The 27,709-nt window shown below is 35.8% G+C and overlaps 1 protein-coding gene across 5 annotated transcripts in view; it reads right to left on the bottom strand.

The window, feature by feature from the left end:
- Positions 1–22,970, bottom strand: part of LOC145688253 (uncharacterized) — a 140,690-nt gene extending 117,720 nt beyond the window's left edge. For 4 of the 5 annotated variants that reach the window (XM_081762208.1, XM_081762212.1, XM_081762213.1 and 1 more), the window contains exons 1-2: positions 22,727–22,970; positions 12,395–12,475 (exon numbers count right to left, since the gene is read on the bottom strand). In XM_081762208.1, coding sequence (XP_081618334.1) covers positions 12,395–12,475; positions 22,727–22,754 — 109 coding nt within the window. In that variant the 5' untranslated portion in view covers positions 22,755–22,970. The other variant, XM_081762211.1, reaches the window with a different exon arrangement.
- Positions 22,971–27,709: the final 4,739 nt, after the last annotated feature.

Raw genomic sequence — 27,709 nt, 5'->3', positions numbered from 1 at the left:
GGCCCATTCACGGCACACCAGTGTGCCGCGGCACACCGGTTGGGAAACGCTGGTCTAACCGAACTATGTACTTGCTCGCACCTGTTACTCTCCCACCCTACCGTCCATCATCTCCCTCACTCCCAAACCAAGTTTCCCACAGTAGTCGCCGCACTGAGCCACCGCTGGCGGAACATTGCTTCTAATGGGGCTTTCATAAGGCGCTGCTGACCGGCCAAGCCGCCAGTCGCTGTGTTTCAATAATCAGCACACTTCTGTCGGTTTGGCACTGGCTGTAGAAGTAGCGGCAGTATCAAAGCTGTTCACTGCAACAGCTGCGCCAGCTTAGAGTTGAGGCGTGCCGCTCCGCGCATGGCAAATAAACATTACTTGAAAGAATACATAGATGGTGTCTACGGGAAAAACTTACAAAAAAGGCTTGGAAGTATTAAACTGTAGTTCCATATAGCCTTGAGTGCTGAAAGAGAAACTTAACTCAATCCAACCAAACAAACCTTATTTTGTGAGGGGAGGGAAGATTGCGATCTCTAGCTTCCTCTAATCATTTCCTAAGTATTACTTACTTCTACGGCTTCATAAATATATTTTCTGTTTTCATTCTGAATTTATTTTTCAGAGCAAGCCGAAAATGGATTACGAAAAAATCCTCATACGTCGACTTTCATAGATTGAAAGTTTAAATATGCTAAACTAGCCATTTTTTTTTCGAATTTTCATGTAGTAATTATTTCCCTTTCCCTACATTAATAAACTTAAAGAAAAAAACACTTTCTCTTTGTTTCTTTTCTTTGGCTACTGTAACCTTAATTTTATAGTAGTGGATGTTGTTACAAAAATGATGTTTATGAAGAGAACATTATATATATATATATATATATATAGCCTGGACAATTTATCTTGACACACCCTTGAAATTTTTAAACTAATGGACTACTGAATTTGTATCATTACAAGTAAAGGATAATTACACATTTTTCTAACATTCACATTTCAACGATTTTTTTTATCACAAATCTATGCAAACCAGGGTTGGCAAAAACCGTTTTTTATTGAAAAAACAAAAAAAGTTTTTTTCGTTTAAACCTTTTTTCTTTTTTGGTTCAAACCAGGTTTTTTTGGTTTAAATAATTTGCTCTATGTATTTATATTACATATGGACAGAAATAAGTTTATTTCGCCTTGCTGTTATTATGCAACAACAAGGTTATGCTGGAAGGGGTCACATAAGCTTAAAGCGGGATCCAAACAGCTTCCCGGCTTACATCCGAGAGAAATTGCCCTCCATTTGGACTCGAAACCGGGACTAATTGGCCACTCACTGCGACTCACTCCAAATTACTCCTGATAAAAATACGTTGTACTGATTTTTACATACTTGTTAATATAATTGTCAAGAATCGTTTCAGGACAAAAAGATAAATAATTGCACAAGTGAAACCATTATACAGAATTACATATAAATCGGGAACTCCCGCGTTAGCCATTGGGAAAATTTTGTTATTACTTTAAATGCAAAGCAAATTCTGTTATTGCTTTGCATGTAAAATCTAAGGTCAACGTATCATAATCAGTACGCTAAAACTGAGGTATTAAATTCCAAATTTAGTATGTAGATATCATTCAATAAAATTAAAACGAAATCCAATCCAAGCTAATGTTGGAAGCTACGTAGGCAGTCGATAAATTTTGCCAATGTCTATCAATACATTTAGGCAACCTTTGCTTCTTTATAAAACAACAAGCACTCAAGCAAGCAAAAACATACAATTTGGCTTCGTTTTTTATGTTTAGGCTTAACATCTTTATGTAATACCGAGGTTATAAAGAAGACTTTCGCTTTAAAGTGACATCCAAACCGCTACTTGGTTTACACATGAAAGAAGGGTTGTGATTAGACCGAGAATTGAACATGGGACACCTTGATTAAAAGGTGAAAAGGAGATAAAAGTAATGCAGATGGTTTGATATGTGGAAACGTCACCATGAAGTTCACACGATTTAAAGCATTTTTCGTTCTTTTTCTTTTTGGTTTAAACCAGTTTTTTTTTTTTTTTTTTTTTTGAAAAAAAAAAAACAGCTGATTTAAACCGGCCAACCCTGATGCAAACCGAAACTTTTTCCCAATGTATCCTACCAATTTAATGCCCATATCTCTACGGCTATTCTGATGTCCTTCCAGGTTATTGTGTACACTGTTCATCTCTAAATGTACACTGAAACACTAAAAACAGAACCTTTCTACTTCTTGTCCATTTTTATCTTCTCATGAACCCTCTTTTTGGATTCCGCCGAAAGCAATTAAGCTGAAATATCTTGTTTATCCTTCTGTAGTTAAATAAGGTGTAGTCTTACTTTTGTTGGTATACCCTGTTTGCCTGATTGAGCTGAGGTACGTATGTTGTATGACAGTTTGATACACTTGATGTCAAGGTTATTTTAGCCTTTACTTGATTTTCTTCCCCATTTGGAATTTCCGGTTGTTTGCATGCTTTGTAGCTGGACTTTGGGTTAAGCCTTTTGGCGAAACACACTGTAGCAAAATGACACACAAACAAACATCTAAAATCTCTTATGTTTTACCGGACACATCTTATTTTTGTGGTCTTGCTTACATCTTTTATCAACGTCATAAACTTAATTGCTCGTTAGCTAGCGTTTCCATCGGATATTTCTTTTCTTGTCCAATCTCTGACTTCATGAAAGAGCATTTGTTGTTTAAATCTATATAATTATTTCTTCTGTTAACAAGCAAACTCAGGGATCTCTTAATACAAACTGAGATGCAATCCATGTTTTTTAGTTGTTTGATTAACACTGTTTGCGTTTGTTTCCAAATGGATGGAAGCATAGATTTTGCTGCCTCGTACTGACTGCATCATTGTTATTTCTTAGTTAGGCTTGCCATTCCACTTATTTGAGTGAAGAGAGATTTCATTAATAAAGTGTTTACACATAATACCAACTGCTATTAATAACTAACTAACTCTATGGCCTATGGAACCCGGAGGGTCAGTGCCGCGTTCACAAAAGCTCTCCACTGACTTATATCCTTAGCTAATTGGATCCAGTTTCTACTTTGTATTCCTATCTCTGCGAGATCCATCTTAATATTATCTTCCCATCTGCGCCTAGGTCTTCCTAATGGTCGTTTTCCTATGGGTCTACCAGTCAAGACTTTGAAAGCGTTTTTACTTTCTTCCATTCTAGCTACATGACCTGCCCACCTAAGCCTCCTAGACTTGACGATCCTAACAATGTTGGGTAAACCGTATAAACTATGTAGTTCCTCGTTATGAAGCTTCCGCCATTCCCCATTCTCGTTCCTCTTGGGTCCGAATATTCTTCTCAGGATCCTGTTCTCAAATACTTTCAGTCTAAGTTCTTCCCTCAGAGTAAGCGACTATGTTTCGCAACCAAACAGAACAACAGGCATGATTATCGTTTTATATATTTTAAGCTTCAAATTCCTCGACAGAATTCGCGACAACAAGAGATTTTGAACCGAATAGTAAAACGAATTCCCTGCTTTTAGTCGACATTTAATTTCTTCGTGAATATGATTTTCGTCTGTTAATATTGATCCTAAATATTTGAAAGTATCCACTTTATCAAAAGTATTATTTAATATTTTAACGCCTCCACAATTTGCCGTATTACGGTCCCGACGCACTTCCATGTATTTAGTTTTCTCTGCATTTACTTCTAAACCCATGTCCCTGCAAGCGTTTAATAATATCTCTGCATTTATTTCTACTGTTCTCCTATCATCCTATCATCTCCTATCATTAAATTTACATCATCAGCATATGCCATAACAAGTGATTGCTATTAATCTTAATCTTTATTTAGTTCTCTTCTTTAGAGTCTATTACACTATTTTCAATCCATAATTTAACTCTCTATTACTTGTTTCGTGAAAAATATCGAGGCCACTTTACATCATTTATCTAGCTGCAAATAATACTCCAACGTGTTCTAAAGTATTATTTTCTCGGTGCATGCACAAATAACTGCGTACAAACTGATATGCTATGAAAACGATTATTCATGCAAAAATACACTCACCAACGTGTTAGGGTAGAGTACAATAGGTTACGTTAGTAGTGTAAAGTAGAGTATGGTATTTTAAGTTGGTAGCGTGGGTTAGGTTAGGTTTGTGGTTGTAAGTCGTATTTACAAGTAACTTAATATGGTTTTCGCAGTAATATGAATTTGTTTAGCACTGGTAATTGTTTTACACTCGTGAACACATTGCGGTGAATTACTGTGCCGGTTCCCGTCCTCTTTCATATCCACTTACTCAATTTAACCGTACTATAGCACTTGTAACGATTTCACACTAGTAACACTATACTTGTAAACACAAAATACAGCTTTTCTACATTGTGCAGAAATACTCTGCCGGAAATTAACACTTTACACATTTTTCCTTTATATGAACTCACTCGTTTTCCGTAAATTTTCCAAAAAGTGGCCTGCATATTAATTTGGAGAGCAAAGGTAATATTTTGAAAATATGCAGAAGTGATAGATATTCACTGGAGTTTTCCGGAAACAACTTCTGATGCTTAGCGGTCTCCTGCCAATCACTTGAAGATACAATCACAGTGAATAATAAAGTAACATATTAAGTTTTCGTTTAACATGTAAAATCTAAGATATGTAATAACCTGATGTAGTGCCACTTGAAAAAATACAACTTTATGTTGAGTTGGCAACACTGTTAGCCTTGTGGTATCAGAGTATGCCAAACAATATATCCTTCCCGGTATTTAGATGGTACAAAATTTCACTTTTTGTCCATTAGTTTAGAAGTTACAGTGGCATATCATGCTAATGATCCACTCTATATTTATATTTATATATAGAGTAAATTCACTGACTGATTCACTCAAGAGATCTCGGAAACTACTATACATAGGACCTTGGAATTTAGTGAAAATGTTTCCGCTGCATCCCAGACTGTAGGTAAGACGTAGTTTGCGAAACACGTATTTTATTGACGGTGAGGAGCTTGAATGATTTTTCTGCCGTTCGCCAGATCTGTGAAACTATTAAACGTAGAGCCTTGGCATTTCGTGGGTTATCCTTGCACCGTAGGGTACAGATTAGATGGGATTTTGAAACGTGAATCCTAAGGAGAATGGAACTTTTATTATTTTCAACAGAATGAAAATGTGTCTGCATTATTCACTTGTATTCAATATCTAAGACGAAGAGGAATGGAACGCAGAGAGAAGAAATGAACATATTATCCGCGGTAACACGAGGGGCATACGCTAGTATCCAATAAATCTGGAAGTAGAATTCTCCAAAAGATCCGATTCAAACTGACAAGGACCATTATTGGCTACAAAAGAAGAGAAAGGATTAATCTGCTGGAAGTATATTCGAATTTTAAATTCAAAATACTTGTTTAAAACAAAATTCTAGAAGTGTGATTCTTTGTTCTATTTCAAATAATGGATTTTTATATGAAGGTAGAAATTTCCTGACACTGAACAACCAAATCCAAGAAAATAGTAGGGTCGTTTAAAAAATGTCTAGTGATGTAATTTTCCGACTATTACATTTATCTTTTTAAGCCAAATATTTTCTAAAATGACCAAAGTAGCCCAGACATTGTTTTTTGGGGACTATAGGTCTCAAAGGAAACTCTCTTCTTGTGAATTTTTGGGAGATACTAAATGATTGGAAGCAGTGTTCGAAGTGGAAGAAAAGCAGAGGCGGTATGTTTCATTACGATTTTAACTCGATATACCATCTATCTAAATGTTGAAATACATTGAGGGTATGTTGCCTAGAACGTTGCATTTCTATTTCATAATGACTGAAAACCATTGGAGAGTTTCTCTGTAGTTACGAGACGTGGGGAGGAGGAGTATGGAAAGACTGATTCCCTGCATACAACTTTCTAAAAAAAAATAATAAATAAATAAATAAATAAAATAAAATAAAAAATTCCCTTATTTTGTATTGTAGACAATTATACATGAAAATGTTTAAAAGCCCAGTTTCTATATTAAACATTTCTTGCAAGAAAACTCCCGTAACCCCACTCGATCGAGGGATATTCCAAACCCCGGAAGATCGCCCCCCTCGGCAGACAACCCCTAAAAATTCCTATGCTCAAAAAACATTATAATGATTAAGGCAAGAAGACACACACACACATAAGAAAGAAACTATTCAATATGGCACATCAAAATATAAACTAGATGAACTTCTTTAGATATGTCATTTTAAAAACAAAAGATAACAAAAATGTGGGTGTTATCAACTTGAAATTATATCTACATAAGAAATAAAACCTTTACACGTGCAAAGTTATTCGTCAATTACTGTGTATAAAAATGAATTATTAAAGGTATTTGGTATCTACGCTCCGGTGACGGTATGTCTTGATCACTGAAAAACCAGAAGCGATATGCCTTCATCATTGCAAAATCAGAGACCGTATGGCATACCACCGCATACCGCCTTACTTCGTTCACTGATTGGAAGTGATCAATGGAGTATTTAGGGGAGGGGGGTTCCGGGCTTAAGCCCCCCGAAATCTTACTTACTATAGTAAAGTATATGAAATATCTTGCAGAATTTTCACATTATCAGGCAAAGCCTCTCCCGAAACAAAATCGTAAATACGCCACTGGAAGTGATAGAGACCATATAATAATAATAATAATAATAATAATAATAATAATAATAATAATAATAATAATAATAATAATAATAATAATAATAATAATAATAATAGTAATAAAATAGTGGCGGTTATAGTTAGTTTATAGATTCTTTTCCTCCTCATTCAGTAGAAATACATTATCTTCTTATTCTCTAGTTTGATTAACTGGTTTAATCTGGATAGGAATCAACTAAAGCAGGGTTGAAGCACAATTTTGAAGAGTAACAGAGATTTGAGTAGTGATAATACTCAGAAAATCAAGTAAAAGATAACACTTCAGCACTTTCGAGAGACACAGTCATCTTCAGCTTACTTGAGTTAGAAAAATGTTTAAAAAGAGTGATAAACTGTATGTAGGTCAAACCAAAAGGAACATTTCTACCAGAATAGCTGAAAATCTTCGCGCTACTAGAACTCAACCCGAAGCAATTATAGACTGTCACTGCACCTTAAAGGAGCAGTTCGACTTAGAAATGCATTTTTTACAATTTATTTCCATTTGTAGACTTGAAAATTCTAAAAGGAATGGTGTTTGTTTGATCGCGATACGTTCAGTCGTTAGCGAGTAACAGAGGAAGAAATATTTTCTGATGACGTCATAGGTGGGCAAGGAGCGAGAGCAGGCTTACATACTACACAGTGCCAAGCATTTCGTTTGTGAGAGGTGCGGTGACACGTTCTAAGTGCGGTTTCCTTTTCCAGAACTGATTGCAAAGACTTACAAATATTATCTGCATGTAGAAAATGATATCTGATGGTGGGCTGTACAAACGTTTTTATAATATAAAACGTATCCTATAAAGCATGAGTTCAGAGTTTAAAAAAAAAAAAAAAAAAAATCGAAACCAATATGTAAATAGATGGCGGACGAGATTACTACAACACCTAAGTACCTTTTCTTTAATAATTCTTCCGATTCCTAAACATAAGTATGTTCATTTTCACGTTATGTTGCAATTTTTAACGCTGACCCTATAATTTTGTGCTTCAAGGTATGTACAGGAGCGTAACATATGAGACAAAAATGAAATAACATGTGTAAAGTTTGCCAGAATACGAAAAACACTTCACCGGTTAAATTTCTTTTATTCTCATAGCTGTCCGCGGAACAACTCTCATCACCCGTTTCATCATCATTGTCACATGATACAGTGAAATTAAACGATGGATCTATGTCTTGAGGAACAGTCATCGTCACTGATTCCTTCTACAAGCCGGTATATTTCACTCCTAATTCACATTGTATAGCTTATTTCTAAAGCAGTATCTTCAGAATCATGAGTAACATCGTCTCTATTACCCTCTAATGCCTCGTGTTGACTACAACCATCAATTGCGTCTTGTACGATACTTGTACGTTGGTAACTGGACATAGATCGATGCTTGTTCAATGGCTCGGATTTTAAACCTTTCAATAATATACTTGGAACAGCATTCTTTCTCAGTTTGCGTGTAAATAATTCCCCTGGCATTAGCCAGAAGTGGATCTAGACGGTAAAAACTCGGGGGCGGGGGGGGGGGGGGGAGTCAGAACCCAGACTATGATATGTATATCATGTTTACTAAAAACTTTCAAAAATATCAAAATAATAGCTTAAATCAATTTTGTCACTCAAAAACTGGGGGGCCTAGGCCCCCGGCCCCAGCCTAGATCCGCCACTGGCATTAACTTTTCTTTCAGTAAACTTGACTTCTCAAGGGCAGGCTCTTCAAGATGTTTGGAACACAAGTGATTTTATTTGGTGCATTTTTTCCCATTGATTTTCTTGAGCTATAATTTATATCGATCTGGTGATTTCTCACGACAGAAACGTAAGGAAAGATACTTTATGTCCTCAGCTTTAATTGCACAAGAATTACAACCGAAAACACAGCAGGTGTTAGGCACTTCTACTTCACTTCACAGACACAGCACGCGCTGTACTAGCACGTGTTTCGTACTTCACACTAGTGTTTCTTTCAGGGAAAAAAAAATCCGGGGGGGAGAGCACTTAGTATTCGCAGAGGCACATTATTTTTACACAGTACTATTATACTTATTATATTATAGACGTATTATTTTGGTCTCCTCCGGAGGAATCTCTCAGAGCTCCGGGAGACAGTGCCATCCTAAAAACATGTCTGGAAGAAACACTTTCGCACAACAAACGTAATTACTGCTCTCTCTCTCTCTCTCTACTCTTTTTTATACTAATGCTATAGGAAAAACAACAAACAAAAACTTCCCTCAAGAATTAAGCACAGAGCAAGACTGCTAACAAATCCAAAACACAATCTATTAAATCCAATGCACTATTAAAGGTTTATCAGCTGCGTACAAGGGAGTGGTTGCGACTCACATTGAGTTTCTCGCGTATCCCACCCATGACGTCACCATTTACGATTTATCAAAAACAAATGCCTGTAGAAGCTGAACGAGACGGCCTATCAAGATATAAAAAAATACGGGTCTCTTATTTTTTGTTTCTCTTTCTATTGCACCAAACTTGTTTTTAACTCGAACTGCTCCTTTAAGAAAAATAAACATGATATTGCTAATGTGCGCGTATTGAAAAAAACAAAAACTACGACTGAATGTAAAACTAAGGAGTATTTGTACAGTCAGAAATTTAATCCTAAACTCGACTTCAACGAAGGGGAGTCTGTCCAAGTTGGAGTCACCTCTTTACCACGTACTTCCTCAGTTAGAAAGAAAGTCACTATTCGCTGTTATTATCCTCTATCTCCACAGTGTTTAACCTTAGGTTCATTCACGATAGTGCTCGTAGACATGAAGTGGTTTATTTATTTCGAATAACCATTTTTATCCTTTCACCTTTCCACATGTTCTTATCTTTTTCAAATTCAAGTCAGCTGAAAATGAGGGCCGCGGCCCTCGTAACTGTTACTGTTTTATGACTTGTAGCGGTGACGATGAAGTGTTATTTTTTTACTTGCTACTGTCACAATTTTGGATGTATCCGGAATGCAGGTGGTTTGTTATCAGTTGTAAAGCAAGACAACATGGCGGTGCAATGCAGAAAAAAGGAAGACGAAAACTTGTCGAAACTTACTTCTGTGAAATTACCTACATGTAGAATCGATTCATGTAGGTTTCCCTTTAAACGTTCCTTCAAAAGCATGACACTAAACCTCGCGTACGTTCGAAATGTTACAGCTGTCTGAAGAAAGGCAAGTGGCAAGTGCATAACAATTTTACATTTGATGTATGTACGTTTCAAGCCAGGTTTCTTGCCATTTATTCAAGAAGAGTATAAGGTACTGCACTTAGGAATTGTATTTCTGAGCTTCCGACATCTATAACCAATTCAGCCCATCACGTATGAGAGATGATAGCCCTCGGTAAGCTCACCACCCGGGGAATTGGGAAAGCGGCCGGGGCCCTTTATATTAGGAAACATCCCGACATTTACATAGTATAAATGAGGAAAATTCAGGATGAGCGGTCTGAGAAGGCTATTGCACCTTTCCGCTCAAGTGTCCTCACCGGGAATCGAACCTGCGACCCCTCTCATCAAACTCGAGAGCGTTAGAGACTACGTTACGCAGGGTCACAAAGTACTAAAACACTTAACTGCTTGATCAATAACTAGCCATATACTCTCTGCCTGTGGCGGAGTTTGATTTCCAGTGTGTACAATGTTGTTCGGGTATCACGCTAAACTGTGAATACACATCATATTATGGACTGTCACTATTCGAGCAGGTTATGTCGCATTAAAGGAAGGTACATAAAGATTATATAATCTCGATAATCCGGCAGGTATCCCGCCCATGTAGTGACATCCGCAAAGAGCCCACCGCCCGGTTCCTTGATGGGCCGAAATAGCACATGGTCGGATTACACAGAGTGTATTGTATATACATATATCTCTGACCTGAAAAAAAATGCTAAGCCTCAACAATCCAACCTTTGCCTACTTGATAGCACTTAGCTAGCGCCTTACGCTGACACTATTTACAAAATGTTCATTTTGTCACTATTCTGTTCATCCTTTGGGAAAACGAGACTTAAAAAGCAGCACGTATTATATGAAACTAATGAAAAAGGAAATTAGGAACTCGTTGACTGCGAAGCGAATACGCTAGCCAATTTTTCTGTTCCGTCGTATTTTCGTAACATGGATTTTAAGCTACTAACTGCAGAAGATTCCAGTGATGACAACTAATATATATAGATAAGAGCGTGCAGAGACAACTACAATTCCAGGTTATTTGAAATCAATTTAAATTACAAACGAGAGCTAATCAATACAAATAGTTCTCAGCACTCCACCATTATTATTTGCGGAAGTTGCTTAAATAGTCATATATCATATGCATTAATAATTCGTTCTATTATCAACTATTTCGTCAACGAAACAATGCAGAGCTGCAGAACTCACTGTCACGTTAGAAAAAAATATATCCTAGCGACAATATATTTTCTGAGAAAATCACAGAGGCAGTATGTGAAGAAAACTAACACTGAACATAGGATGTACAGAAAAGTTGGCAAAGTATAATATACATATTTAATGCTAGAGTTCGAACTATATAAAGTAACATTTCGTAAGTACAGAATAAATTTTATTTCACAGAAGCAGTTGTCTTATGTCATTGATAGTAACGAAGAAAGCTGAACATTTTGCATGGAGAAAGCAAGGAGATTTTATATCAATCATCATATTAGCTGGTGATGATAGAGAGGAAGCGTTTAGGTGGTTGAAATTAAAAATTTTGCTACTCTCAAATTTGTTCCAAAATATCTTTAAAAGTTTTAATTAACTCCGTCTTCCACTCACAGTAGTAAAATGATCATACAGATTTCACTCTATTTAGGACAAGAAACTCCCTAATAAACCCGTCAGTGTAATCCGCCTAAGCAGTGCTCGCCTCTACTCAATGCCGCTATTATTTACTTCAAGGTTAACTATTTGGTACATAACATTCGTTTTCGTTAAGACGTTCACGGAAATAGTTCAAAAGCGTCTTTATATGTAATCACTCAAATATGCTATAAATTGTGTAAGTACTTTTTGTACTATACACTGACATTATAATTTATAGAACCTTTCCTTCGACGATTTTTTAAAGAATTTTTATATCAGTGTAATCGAGTTCTAATGCCATATCAATTTCTACACTCAATTACAAGGTGATATTAAATACTCATTCTGCCATCAGATACTTTAAGGCAGAACATTGGTATGTAACCTCACAGTATTATACCATAACATTCTGTTTGCCACTCTGTTTTTAACAATATTTGCTAGTGAAGCAACTGCTAGAATTTAACGTGCAAGTGCTACAAATAAGAAGTTCAAACATATATTAATGTCACTGTCTACATTAAAAACGAACAACAATAGTAGTACAAAAAGGATTTTAAAACAAGTGGACCGTCTCTAATTTCGTTCTTACTCTTATACACATTTAACACGCATGAATTAACTTCGATAATTAAATTACATATACAACTTGAATCAATATAGCAGTGTCATAACGGTCACTGCACTAGCATCAAACAACAACTTATCACAAAGAATATGCCATTCAATAGTTTGTATTCGCAAAATATCCGATAATACCAGTTATATTTAAAGAACAAACACAAGGATAAAGAGGTGCTTTACATAATTTGTCAGAATACAATATTAGTGCTATTACCTGAAAAGTGTACATTTTACATTAAGGAAGCTACCTACAATGAAAATTAAATTTCCTCACCTCCTATCTCCTCAGCAAGATCATCGAAAACGTCGGATGAATTTTCAAGAATTTCAACCAACACATTTACTTCTGTTTCACCTAAAAGTAAATAAATGTTTATGTTTACTTAATGATTTTTCCATAATCGAATATTACAAGTTCCACTAGACATAAGACAAACTGTATGCAAGATGTAACATTTAAGTATTTTGCAACACGCTACTTATATAAACCGAAATTGCTGAATGTTCGTGACGGAATAGCCTCGAACACATAAGGCAGTGTCTGAGAATGAGACCAAAACTTCAGATTTTGTGTTACACTTAACTTTAGTACATTGCTCACACGAATAAACGTTTGCACAGTGAAATTTTATATATATATATATATATATATATATATATATATACACACACACACACACACACACACACACACACACATATATATATGCCTTCTGACCTGTGTACGGAAAAAAAGTACAGTATATGCCAGTTTTGTATAATACATAAAATATAGACAAAATAAATTATGCTTTCAAAGGTTCCAAGAAAATGAGTGCTCTAACTACAAGCTGATTGATAAACTTTTCTACCTCATGAAGTAACTAGCAATATTCGTTCTTTCACTTTTGCTGCATTATTACACTCTATCGAAATACAAGATCTTTCAAAGTTGACAATATTGTCTGTTGCAATTTACTTGATACGGAAACTAAAATACTACATGTTCATTCACAATGATTATATAGGAGAGACATCTGAAACCAACCCAACGTAATTTCACACAATTTGAAGTTAAACTTAACATTATAAAGTATAATAATTATAAATGTTATTGCAAAATCCCATTTACAACGCCTGAGGAATGAATCTGTGCATGAAAATACGTCAGAACGTCCATGTACAACAATGCAGCAGAGTGCACCCTTTACGAGTTACGAGCTGTTGAAATATCGAAAAAATGAACCTTGGTGCGCAATCAACGCCGGAAACCTACGACACCAGAGAAAGCGGTGTGGTGAATTTTAGAGGATGTGATACATTAAATTTTTCAAAAATGCCAAAACTAACACGAACGGGAATGTGCGCAAGGGATCCCCACCCCAAAAGGAGAGGATTAGCAAATATTAGCAAAGCAGAAGTAGGTCGAAATGAGGGAATTCCTTGAGAACGTTTCCACTTGTACTAGTTTTGACGTTTTTGAAAAATTGAGGAATCACATCCTGTAAAATTCACCACATCGTTTTTCCTAAGGTTGTTATGGAATCCCAAAGTCCATTTTTTCGATATTTCCCGGCTCATAACTCGGAAGGGCCGCACTCTGCTGCATTACTGTACACAGACTTATTTTCATGTATCGATTCACCCCTCACGCGTTGTAAACGATATTTTACAATAGCCTGTACAGTACAAGAACGGTCAGATTCATTGAATCTTAGATGTATAGAAAATCGAGAGCCCAGATTGCAAATCCCTTTTATAGTGCAATTATGTGATTCTACCTATGTATTTCTGCATCATATCTCATTTGTTATCGTTGTTTTCCTTCAGGAAAAACAAGCATATTGTACAGAATAATTTTACTCCTTTTTAAAACGAAATTACAGTGAGCTACAAAAAGGAGAAAAATAGTGACCCAAAATACTACAACCCTACGCATTTTTCTCTTTTGATAGCGGACAAATTTAAGCACTTCTAGCAATGAGCACGAAGTTTAGTATCTTAAGTCACAGTGACCACCTTCACATCAGCTTCTGAAAGTTTACATAAAAATGTAATGAGGTAGGAATGGTTCAATCCTCATGTGTGACGGCTGTCTAAGCAGTATACCAACTCTTTACATTCGTCTATCTGTTCATCACTTTTGAATCGCCGTTTCTCAACCACACTCACGTGTAAGCAGGGTTGGCAAAAAACATAGTTTTTATTTAAGAAATTTTTTTTTTTTTTTTTTTTTTGTTTTGGGTTTAAATAATTTTCTCTATGTATCTGTATCACATATGGACAGAAACAAGTTTGTTTCACCTTGGTGTTATTATGCAACAACCAGGTTATGCTGGAAGGGGCCACATAAGCTTAAAGCGGAATCCAAACCGCTTTTCGGCTTACATCCTAGAGAAACTATCTCCCATTTGAACTCGAAACCGGGACTAATTGACCATAAATGCGATTCGTCTGCCGACTCACTCGCGAAGGACTCCTGATAAAAATACGTTGTACTAATCTTTACATACTTGTTAATATAATTGTCAAGAGTCATTGCAGAAGGACAAAAAGATAAAACAGTTGCACAAGTGAAACCATTATACAGAATTACATTTGGACAATTTCAAAATACTGCAGAGTACAGAAGAACTAATTTAGTCCAAGTTAGTTCACTACGACTTTTATTAGTCCAAGTTAAAGAAATACGACGACTTAATTTGCATATCAGTAAGAAAAGTGAATAAAGATAAGAATTATTTCAATCCACTTTGGCTCTGACCCATTTGTACATAAATGGATAAAAAAGGTAATCCTGATTTCAATAAATGCCTCTCGTGGTGTTTGTATGACCTGCCCCCCCCCCCCCCCCAAAACGTACGGCATTTTGATGTATTTTATCAATAATAAACATTATTAAAGCGAAACAATATTTAGAATTTCTCTGATTGCAATTGCGTAACAAAAATAACTAAAAAAAATCGCAAAAGAAACATTCATACACTTATACAAAAAAAAAATGTTGCTTTTGTAGTATAATTTCAGTAATGAAAGGGGAATTTAGGTCTGAATATAATACGAATAATAATACGGGAGTGAAACGTAATAACCCACAAATGTGTGTTCATCAAAATTTTACGAACACTTACACTTTTAGAACATTTTTCGTTGTTTGGTTTAAACCAGTTTTTTTTTTTTTTTTTTCACGAATATTGTGTTAATATATTGTCACTAAACAACTGTTTCACAAGATCACTCATCTGAAAAAAAAAGAGAGCAATAAGAACACATGTCAGTAGAGTTTCATTCTCATGTAAGAAACTCCCAGAATGAAAAAATGCAACGAAGCCCAACACCGAAGCTGTAAACTGCGCAATACATTAATTGTGGCTTTATTAATTGAGAAGGTGCTCAGTTTGCCTTAATATTCCGTATTTAGAAGTGTTCAGCGTTCAGTGAACACGATAATAACGTTCCGCTAGGAAAGGGTTCCCCGTGTTTTTAATCGTCGTTCTCCCTTTGTGTGTGGAAGACTCACATTGAATTATTAGTGGAGTACAAATTATGCAGTTCCACGTCCCTCATACTCTTGGTGCTGAAAGGAAACGTTTTAACACTAACAAATGTTTATCTAAATGCAACTATTAATCGGGGTAGTTGGACAACACTATAATGAAACAGGTTTCAGAAGCCCAGTTGTTAAGCACATTATATGTAACACCTATGACTACAAGTTATACACCCAACTCATTGAAAGACGACCGGGATAACAAAACGAGAACTTAAGAAATAGTCAATTTGTGAGTGGTTATTTCGACGGTTAACTTTATACAATTATGCGGTAGAATCTACAAACATTTTTTTTGGGGGGGGGGGGGGTCAGTTCAAGAAACCAACAAATGCGTTTGAGCATATGGTAGCAAGTGTGTACACTGTGGAAATAGGCGAAGCCAAATTTACCCTCCTCCTACTGTTTTTCTGTCTTTTTTTCTGGAAATTCAACGCAATCAGCTATTTTGATTTCAATAGTTATTCGTATTTTTATCATTCTTTTATCAAATTGTCATTTCTGTTAAGGTGAAATTTTGTAATCATTTATTCACTCATTTGTCAGTTAAGAATCGTTTCTGGTACATGGATGTGCCTGAGAACAACAAAGAAACCAGCAAAATAAATTCTGTACAGATACACAGAGTGGCCCAAAATTATGAATATACTCAAATAAAATCTTAATGGTGTCGAAACAGGTAAGCAAAAAATCACGAGGTGACTTCAGCGGCCACAATTAACCCATATACGCTCAAATTATTTCTTCTCGAGAAATTTTGTGAAATTTACCATATTGAGCCTAAACTGTCCCAGAAGGAAAGTTATAAATGAATTTTCATAAAACATACAGTACGTATTTTCGAACTTTTTTTCTAGTGTTGCAATAATGCATCACTAAGCACATATCAACGAGATACCGACAGAAGCTTCTTCTGATGTTTCAAAATGAGTTACTAAAGAAATAACAGTGAAAAAGTTTCTGCTTTATTTTCACATTGCTCAAATAAGACACGTAATATGTTTTATGCATGTGACAACAGTAACAAACAACCTGCTAAACAATGAAATAATAGTAATTACACATTGTACATTATAGCAGAACACTTAAAGGTAAATGTAATACTTGAATCAATCGCTTCACCTGGCGTACAAGCGTCTATTGTTTGTGGAGTATGTCGAAGTATTTGTCATGCAGGGCTACTTTACATCTTTTCGTTGTTTGCGACTTGCAAAGCTCACATCTCAGTCTTTTGATTTCAGTACCTATCATATGCTGTCCCTTATTATATCTTACTTCAGTAGGCACTCTGTGTAGGAGTTTTGACTCTTCCAGCCTTAAGACTTTTAGGTTCCGTACTTCTGAACAAAGAAAGTGCCACACATCTTCTAAATTCCAGGAAATCTATTAGTGTTTCACCTTATCTTTGATGCATTTTTAGATAGGGGAAGAAGTCTTTTTAAGAGCAACATCAATCCCCAAATAAACAAAGACCCCACTGCTTCTTACTTATATTTCTTCCGTAACACGCTGCATTTTGGTCCGTGAGGTCACTACCTCCCATATATATTCAGTATATTAGCCAATAATATGTGGTTGAGGAATATTAATCATCTTCTCTTAACTGCTGAGTCCCTCGTGACTTTTTTCACTTGCGCCACGCTTTCACAATTTGATATTACAGACATCACTTCATTGTCGTTCCACACAAAAGAGTCTTCACAAGTTCGGAAGTCAAAAGGACTTCTGTCCTCTGTGCATAAAACATTTGCAGGCTTCCTTCTATTCTGTCACTTCTGATTGTTCCGGTCAACCCTATACCACTCTCTGTGAAGGCGTCTACAACTTTACTAGAAAGGAAAAAGTTGTGTGCAAACACATGATTACTGATCCGTCTCGTGGCAACATGTCTGCAAATTTCATAAATACCCCTGGCGCTTGACCGAAGTCCGCACTGTACTGCTTTGAGGGGCTCTTTGAACCCTGATACACTTCAAAATAAACTAGATAGCCAAGTCGAAGATCCGGCACCATATCTTATATCCTACACGTTTGTTTTTTTCTTTATGAGTTGCCTGAGACTAGTATGGCGCCATTCAGTGTACTCACTGGTATGTGCTTAGTGATGCGAAAACGCAACATGGGTTATGTTCATTCAAGAATTCTAACACGAAACAAATTGAGTACAGAGCATTACTGTACAGCATTATATTTATGTATTTTCTCTTGAGTTAACAAACAAAATAAGCTTTTTGATAAATTAAGACGCGTAACTAACCTTTCATTTACCATGAAGTGCTGATTTTTTCCATCCAAAAAGAGACATTGTCTTTTGTCAGCTTAAGAAGGTCAAACAATTCTGCATCGGGAGTATGGTCATATCAACTATCAAAGATCGTCATTATTACCAACTACTCGAAATTCAAAATGCAATATCAGATTATAAGATAACAAGATGTAGACCCGGAATCCAAAACCCGTGAACTGTTGCGATAACGCAACACATATATGGGTTAAGATACCTTGATCTGAAACAAAACATCTTATAAATTTAATGGTGCATTACTTCTGTTTCTATTTTCTTCTTGTATCTACTAAGAATGTTTTTCTCTTGTAAAGAATTAAGCTGTTAGTATTTTTCTTCTCTTTTTTTATTTCTTCATTTTAATGCCGTGAGTACGACGATACAAACTTATATACCATAGAATAATTACTCGTGAGAGAAAACACGAATCAACATGTCCTATATGATAACTACAGGCTAGCTTTACATAGCATTGAACAGCTGTTTTTATATTTACAGACAACTTAAGCTCCTTAAAATGTTTTTTTTTCTTTCTTTTCTTTCTTTGTGAACTGACATTTAAGCTGAACATTAATTTGAAAAAGGTTAAAAACGAAATTACTTGGGTTACTTTATTTCGATCTTTTTTCGCATATAATTTGATACGAGGAATCGATAGTTGCAGGTCCCGATTTTTGGAGGCGGTCGCACCACGGTCAATTCCAAGATAAAAGGCCATAAGTTCTAACGTACCATTATACTGCTTTCCTAATGTATTTTGAACGCAAGTGAACTTGAAAATGCGATCTAGAACGTTTCCTTTCCAAGCAAACCTCACACCACGCAAAACGATCTTGACAAATTATTAATACATCATACAGCTGGTGTTGTAGTTCCCGAGTAAGCAGAGGTGAACTTCTGGTTCTATTTTCGTAAAGAGAACATCAATTTAATATACCTGGTAACAGAGAGTGTAACTTACTTATAAGCAACTATAAATTTCATTCAAAAATTACCAGAGATTTTGCATAATAAAATTTGACGGCTGGGTGCCACATTGATTTTTCACATTTTAGCGGAATATATACATATATCGCGATTGTAGCGGACTATTTCAATTGATAAGTATTCCTTGTTAAATACAAGAAATAAGGCATTAATTACTTTTAGTTGAATTTTTTAACATTAAATGGCAGTAGGTGTTGTGAAGTATGAGATCCTAGCTTCATTATTATTATTATTATTATTATTTGAAATGTAGTTGAATTAATTACTTGGAGTGGGCTTGAATGTGGTGTTCAAGGCAACATAAATTCACGTGAGCATAACAAGTGGAATTACTATGCATATTCCAGTTTGCAGCGGTTGTGAATTCAGTGAATATAAGGTTATGAAGTAACAGACAAAGGTGGAAGAGGTACTCTCACATTATTTTAAAATCAGAGTGTTTCCAATAGGTAAACCGTGTAACTCTTTTGGCAAAGAAGCAGTTTTCTTAAAAGAACAGAATGGATTTCGTTCTAAAAAGATACGTACCATTAGAAATTCGAGGAGGAAAAAACGAATTTTCTTCTTGTAGTTTCAATAGTACTTTCTACGACAGAGCAAATCGCATTTATTTTGTGGTGCTTGAAGTCTCCAAATATCAAAATTGCTTGTTGGAATACCGGTATCTCGTCAAGAACTTGTATTGATTGGTTTAACTGTTTCTGTGAAGCTTGCGTTTGCCGGTGCTTAGATTCCTTTACTCTGATAGAAGGTCTGGGAAAAATAAGTTAGGGAAGCGTAAAGATTATGTGGGAGATTATTCATGAGTGTACTGCAAAATCGTTCAGCTGAAGTTCTAGTCTCAGTTCTTCAGCAATGGGCAGGGCCCGGTACAAGTGTTCACAAGGTCGAATGAGGTAAAGGATTTGAGCACTTCGCACTGAATCACTCCTTGAACTTCGTAGATTCAGTGACAGCAGTGCACACGCAAAATGTTCAGTTTGTGGCGCGACAATAGGGACATTGTTACATGATATGGTAACAAGGGCAAGTCTTTACTTTGGAAATTCCATTCAACTGATTTGTTTAATGAACCGATTCATATTGAACCGGTTCCTTGGAACAGTTCGTTAAATTTCACTAGGAACCAGTTCCTTACGAATAGAATCGGATAGAAGGCATGCTGGTTATGACTGTAATCATTCTACTATCATTTACAACATTCCATCCTTCAAGTATTGATACATATAGAACTAAGCCAACTTCCTATAGTATCAGTTCTAAATGTAACCAAACTTGAAAGACATTAGATAATAGATGAAACTACAACAAGATCCACCACATTTTCATTTAAAAAAAAGGGGGGCAAGCTCTCTAATCCCCCATTACAACGTAAGAGATGACCACTAACGTATACTTGAAAGGAAACAGCAGAAAACGAAACGAAATAAATATTTTACAATTTAATCAAATAATCTCTCACTGAAACAATATTTATAACCATCCATATAAACTCAACAAACACATGGGCAAATTTTTACTTTGACTCCAACTGTGACTTCTGTTAAGAATTATACTATAAGTACAAGGGCCACAATGTTACTATACGATGTTAAGAATTATACTATAAGTACAAAGGCCACAATGTTACTATACGAAGTTAAGAATTATACTATAAGTACAAGGGCCACAATGTTACTAAACCTATAAGAACCGATTAAAGTCACAGTTGGAGTCAAAGTAAAGACTTGCCAACACATGTCGATAACATACAAGAATTTAATTTCGTAACACTTTTTTGTCGAGGAAAAAAAAAAAAAAAAAAACATCGCACATGACATGATCGCAGTAACGCTATACAAGTGAAGCACCTGCACGCACAATCAACCACGTGAAAAACTGTAGACGATGACAAGATTACGTCGCATCACAAGCGTAATTCCTCGCTCAAACAAAAAAGCATCAACAGCACATAACACCATTACGCTGGACATCTGGTTCCCTTTCCGTTTGAAGAAACATTTTCCTGCGCAAACGATTACATAACTTCCCTGCAGAGGTTGGTAAGCAATACCCACCTAAAATATGAGGTAAGTTAGGTTAGGGAAGATCTGTGTAATTCAATCACAATTCATGTTAATTATAACTCGCTAATATATTCTTTATCAGAGTCGTCATTTTAAATGAACAAATGATTTTACGGCTATCTGTGGGTCAACTTGTAGGAAGTAGACACAAACTAGTTTGCTACCTAATCTAATTCAGGGCAGGAAGAAGGTGTGATGTGGGGTGAGGAGCAGGCGCGTTAACGAAAACGTTTTTAAATCTTGTGTAGCAGTTTCTGCATGCCAATGTATTATCAGTGTGTCATCTCCGAATCTCAATTCATGATATCCACATACTTCAGCATTTCCTATTACGACTGTTTATCCTCATGGTTGAAATTAATTCATTGTTCGTATCTGCGTAAGGATGTTAGGTCGAGCGGGCTTTGTGAAGTAAACCCAGGCTAAGTTACATTTCTGTTTCTGCTATAAAATTTGTTTCTTACCCCAACATTGTCGTCTGAAGAGCTTCAATGTATTCTTTGATTGCTATTTTCTACCCTAATTCACGATGAACAAACTTGAACAAACTCTACTTTTGAACGAGTGGGTTATTTTCCTACTTGTCACAGATTCAGGATTTGAAACAAGAATGGAAAGGACAAAGTCAGTAAGGAGCCTATCTGAAAGCTTGAAATCGTAATATTTTTCAAAGCTATTAACTACTTGGCTATCGATTTGACATTGTTGTGGGCACTTCCAGAAGTTGGAAGCCTGCATCAGTTGATTCTTGACAACTTATTCCTAATCCGCAAGCTTACAAGCCTTGTATATTCTCAATAAATGGGGTAGATGAAGCCAATGCTACACAATCTTATTCAGCCACATTATCATGCTCTATTTTATTAACTTGCATTAGGTGGACAGAATAGTTTTCCTCTCCCACGTAGTGAACGTTAAAACATTTTTGAGTTGAGTTGATTGAGAGTTTAACGTCCCTTTCAGCAGCGAGGCTATATGAGATGTGGGACCTACTGATTAACGATGAATCCGAACCACATGAGCTCCCGCCGGGAATCGAACCCGGGTAAAAACATTTTTTGACTTTGTACAGAAATACAAAAATAAAGGTATCCGAATCATAAACTTAAAAAGCCATAGAACTCCGTGCAATTAAAAGTGTAACTTGAAACAAAAGAAATTATTCATTAAGATTATTTCACAATTAACACTTTTAAAGATGTTTAACAGTAATTTCAGAAACCGTATCTTAAGATATTTAAGCATTGAAACAACGATCAGTAGAATTTTCTGTTCAACACAAAAGCATTTTATCTATCATAAAAGCTGAAATGATCCTTGCACTAGCTTCAAGATCTCTACACAAATCGAACACGAACAGATTTTAAAGATCACGTGTTCACTACATACCTGTTACTTTTTCAAACACAACGAAACAATAATAGGAATGGAGGAAAATTGTTGAAAGAATTAAGCCTGACGAATAAATGGTGCTTACTGCGATTATTCAATATTTAGTATCTAATTTCAGTAAGTTTATAGCAAGCGACGCAACATAATTTTTGCCTACCGAGAGCAATTGCTTTGTGTGTATATGTGTAGTTCTTACTCTTCTACTATCGACTTAACTTACATTGTTCCATGCTGGGTTTTTCATGCAAATACGATTTTCTCACAAGCAGTCTGCCGACAGAAAATTTTAAGTACTTCCATATACATGCAGTGTTAAGAGCACACAACGAGGCAGGCCGCTTATCTTACCTCTGTTTTCTTGATTATCTTCACTCATTTTATAACCATCAGGCTAGTAGTGGTTATCCCACTTACGGTCCAGCAGGTAAATTAATAAACGTCTACATTGGTTGGCACTCAACACTTTGATCACTGATTTTACCATTCACAACAAAAAAAATCCGAAATAAACGATAACTTTTTCACATTACAATTTCCTTAAACATGGCGAATATCAAGCTAAACGTCGCTTCTCGATTGCTTCACGTAAGAAATATATCACTTCTTGCTTACAAATTTCCCCTCTGCTAGGAAAAATATTATTCTATGAATCGATGTAGGAACTACGGAGATAATTGAAAGGAAATTAAACGCATCAAAAATCCTAGTACAAATATAACAGTACCATAAAGTTAATGAACGTTCTCATCCATTTACTCTATAATAATGCAAACTTTAATTATAAACGCTTAACAGAATTGTTCGCAAGAACTCTTGTTTTCCAGCTAAATGTTGACCATTTTTTTTCTCGTATAAAATATATTGTGGACAAAAGCAATTGACAACGATAGCAAATGTAATTTGTAAGTATTAGTGCTGCTATTTCTAACATTTCGTGTTAAATTGTAAATATACGAAATATAAAATTGCAAAATTTGATTTTTATTATCTCTACACTAAAAGAACAATCGCCTTATTCCGTACAAGACTTCGCAAAAATTGTGGAACAAAACGCAACACAAAAGTGCAGAACTCAATTGTACTCCAATATCTAGTATCGCAAACTAAAGCATAGATTTTGCATTGCGTGGTGTAAATCGTTACGGAACTAGGTACCAAGTATATTTACTTGTCTGAAATTCAACCTAGAATAGGGTAACCACAGAGTGACCAGCGCCGCAAGTTCGAGATTTTTTTTTTTTCTGGGAGAGCAAGCATTTATATTTGAGGCCCCTAGAAAGAGTTGTTTCGGGCTCTCAGCAAAATTCTAAAATGTTACCCTTCTTTCCATCTCTCTCTTACTTTTTGTGGGCCCCTGGGGCCTGCGGGCCCTCACGCACGCATACATGACATATTAATTAAAATTATACTATTGACAAATCCAGGGTGGCCACTCACCTGGAAAACCTGGAAAACCGGGAAAAGTCAGGGAATTTTTTAATTCTGGAAAAGTCAGGGAATTTTGATGAAAAACATGGAATTTTTACTCGGGAGAAAATTTACGTTCTGCTGTATTCCTAGCCATTTAGCCGGTTTATTTATATACAAAATAGCTTTGGTCGCTGGGGGCTTCGCCCCCAGATTTCTCCTTCCTTCCAGGTTTTGTTTATCTAGCTCTGCTGGTTTGGGCTGCGCATACTTTCTTCATATTCTTTTTTCATTTAGTGCTGCCCATGAATTCAGCTGGAGCGAAATCGGGACCATTTTGTAATTAACACACTTGTTTAGTTCGATGGCTGCTTGATTTCCAGAATTCGCTCGGGGCTGCGCCCCTGCATCCCATTTTGGTGGTCACGTGATTAATATAAAGGCTGAACGATAGTTGAGTATTTCTGCCGGCAGAGTTCCAAATGTGTGTCGAATTCCACAAAATGGGTGGAATTTTGGTTAATGCGTGTATTTCTATGTGGAATCAAAAACTGTGTGGATTCCACATGCATTTGTACTCAGTGGCGGCAGTACTTTTTGCGCCACACGATTAATTGGCCATGCTTTTTTACAGATATTTGACCTTTTAACCACCAATTTGAAGTAATGGCATTCCCCTCCCCCTAGTTTTTACACCCAATTCCGCTACTGCATGTACTATTGTTCTAAAAAAATCAGCTTCAAACAAATTTAGCTACTTCTTAATACAGGTAGCTCCATAATTGTCCTCTCCATTCATTTGTGACGTCAAAGAACGATAGCATAACCTTGTACTGCAATATGACAGAGGTTGCTAATAAGCACACCTGGTGAAGGTATTGTATATTTGTTGTTAAATCCGGAGAAATATTTGATTGCAAATTAACGAATAATAAGTAGATAATGAGTAGAACAGTTTCTTGATTTGAATTTTGCAATTTTAAACCGATTTTATGTAAATTCTGTAATGGTGTTTTTTCAAAAAAAAAATAAATTTAAGAATTATTGACTACTTATTTTTTAAACATATATTTGTTTAAAAAAGAAATGAAAATTTTAGTCAAGGGAGTTGAGGATTGTCGCAGGGTGTGGGCTCCACCTCCATTGGCCATTTCCTAGGTATGGACCTGGATCAAAATACCATGTTTTCGAGTAGTTCTTTTTCTTAACACATGGACTTCTTTGCCGTATAACTCACATGATTTGTGTTTAATAATGGTTTACGGGTTTGCAGGGCCGGCGACAGGGGAGGGGGAATAGGGGACAAATGCCCGGGGGCCTGGAATCACAAAAGAATAATTAAAAGCAATAATTTTACTGGAATTTAGGGGTTCGTGTCCCTGAGTTGCCCAAGGTTCCTATATATACCAATTTTAGATCTCTCTAGAAATTTTCTGGAAAATCGGGAAAATTTCTGGAAAAGTCAGGGAAAAGTCAGGGAATTTTGAAATTCCAAATGAGTGGCCACCCTGAAATCTCAAAGCCATACGAATAAACATTATTTCTAGGACCCCTAACAGTAGACATTATTTTACTGAAATGGATTCACGAATCATTTTTGTTTTATTCACCATTTATGTGCTGTTTTATTTACGTAATGTAGTGAACTTGTTTGATGCTTCATTTATAATTTCATGTTCGTATCGTACATGGAGTAAGAAAATTTTGTTTTAAAGTGGGCTCCCCTACAAGGGGGGGAACCGCCCTGTGGCAGTTGCCTCTCCTGATCCCCCACAAGTTACGATCCTGAAAATAACTACCGTATAAATAAATTACATTGTAATGAAATTGACTCCTAATGCAATAAACACTCGGACCCGAAATTGTGTTCAAAACTTTTTTGTTGAGACCGAGGTAGCGGAAGAGAGATGATTTAAAAAAGTGCAAGGCTGCCAACTTTTCAAACATGCTCACCCGTACATTTACAGCTTGAGTTCTCCAAATTGAATTTCTATAAATTAGAACCTTATTTCGGTTAAACACATGTGCTTCTGTTCACAGTAGGGTAGGTAAAAAAGACTGTTTTTTTATTTTATTTATTTATTTTGCTAAATGACAATAATAATGATTGAAGTGTTGCTTTTAACCAAGTGTCAAAATTGTTACGGTAGTTCACCCGTACATTTGGAATAGCAAACCGTACACCTCTATATGAGAAGTTAAACTTGTACAATACGGTTGAAACACGTACGGCCGGCAACCATGAAACAGTGTTACCATCGCAAAATTAGTGTTTTGCATTGATCATTGCAAACTGAAACTCATATATTGCTTTGTGCTGATGTAAATCGCTAGAAAATGAAAACCATTTAAGCCTTGAATTATATTTATTCGACTCACGGCTAATCGACTCTCCGCAAGTGCTACTAAATCGAACCGATTGCGTCGGATCCCATCTTTGTATTCTGTCCAATTATTTCACGAGAACATTTTAATTGAATCGAAAGGGACACTTTTCCACGTATCTCATATATTATGACCAGGGCCCGGATTTTGTTGACCTAAAATTTTCTAAAAAGTGACCTATAAAATGACACTAAAATTCCTTTAAAATGACCCTAAAATTCACAAAAGTTGACCTTAAAACTTGCAGTTTTTTAAAAACGTTTATTTCGTTGAAACATTGACACTTTTTTGAATATCTATTGAATTTTAATTATCATTTCTCACACATTTTCAGAAGTTTTGTTTCGGTTAGTTGCAGTCCATTGATCATTTGTGTCTTTGGTTTTAAAAAAGAAATAATATTAAAACTAAACTTTGACCAATTTAGTAAATAGCTAAGCATTTCATATTTGAATTACAGATATACATAGGCTTATATCCAGTTAAGCAACATATAAACATTTTATAAGCTGTGATACAACAAACTAACTGAGGAACTTTGTAATCGTCTCCAAATTTAGCTCATACCTTATTCGGCATTGCAGTAGATAACTATAAACATTTTTACGATTTAATTGAATTAACAACCTTAATTATATACGAAGCACCATCTGTTACAAAAAGAACATGGTCATGTTGGACACTTTCAGGCCAACGTAGGGATATCGATTTATCGAAAAATCTACATATTGTAAAATGGTTGACATATTCCAACACTTCACCAGTTAGCAAAAATATTTTGCTAGGTTCGTCGGCTTTCATTGCCCCAATAATAATATTGACTATATAGTGTTTCTCCACATTACTGGTCTGTCTATAGAAACAAAAATTCTCTGAGTCCAAAGTTCCTCTCTTATTTTTCTTATTGTGTCCTCGTTACACTTTGGCATGTATTTTTTTCCTAAGATTCGTTTCGTTTGGAATGCAACGACCTGTATGACGTCCCAGGAAATCCCGCAATTTCACATTGTTGAGTTTCCAAAGAGGAATATTTGAAGACACAAAAACTTCACACAACTCTTTTGAAAACTGAGGATTTTTCTTTACTATTCGAAGCACTCTCCACAAGTAATAACTGCGAACACTTGGTTTTATGTTTGTTTTCAACTGCACGTAAATGTTTTTCGCTTCTGATATGCTTTAGCACAGAGTATCTTTTCTCTGCTGCCACTTTTTTTTTCACATACCTTGCAAAACAATATTGTACCATCAGTACTAAAAACATCCTCACCAAATTTAGAAACAATGGGCCTTATGCGGAGTCGTTCTGAAGCTTGATTAGTGAAATACTAAAGAAATCGACTAACATATGTTTTCTGTAGTAGTCAGGCTTTTAGTATAATGCTAATCATATGTCCTAACGACTCTGCATAAGGCGGAATCTGTCTTAAATGAGAAGCTGTAGATGGTTTAGGCCTCGCATTCTACATACTCAAAGCATCAATTGACTTTCGAGTTGAAACTAGGTAGCGAACTTAAAGAATAAAAGTTCGCAAGTGT

Source organism: Thermobia domestica, chromosome 6 (assembly GCF_964235325.1).
Source record: "Thermobia domestica chromosome 6, izTheDome1.hap1.1, whole genome shotgun sequence".
In the NCBI taxonomy this organism is placed as follows: Eukaryota; Metazoa; Arthropoda; class Insecta; order Zygentoma; family Lepismatidae; genus Thermobia; species Thermobia domestica.
This window is presented reverse-complemented; position numbering and strand designations above follow the sequence as displayed.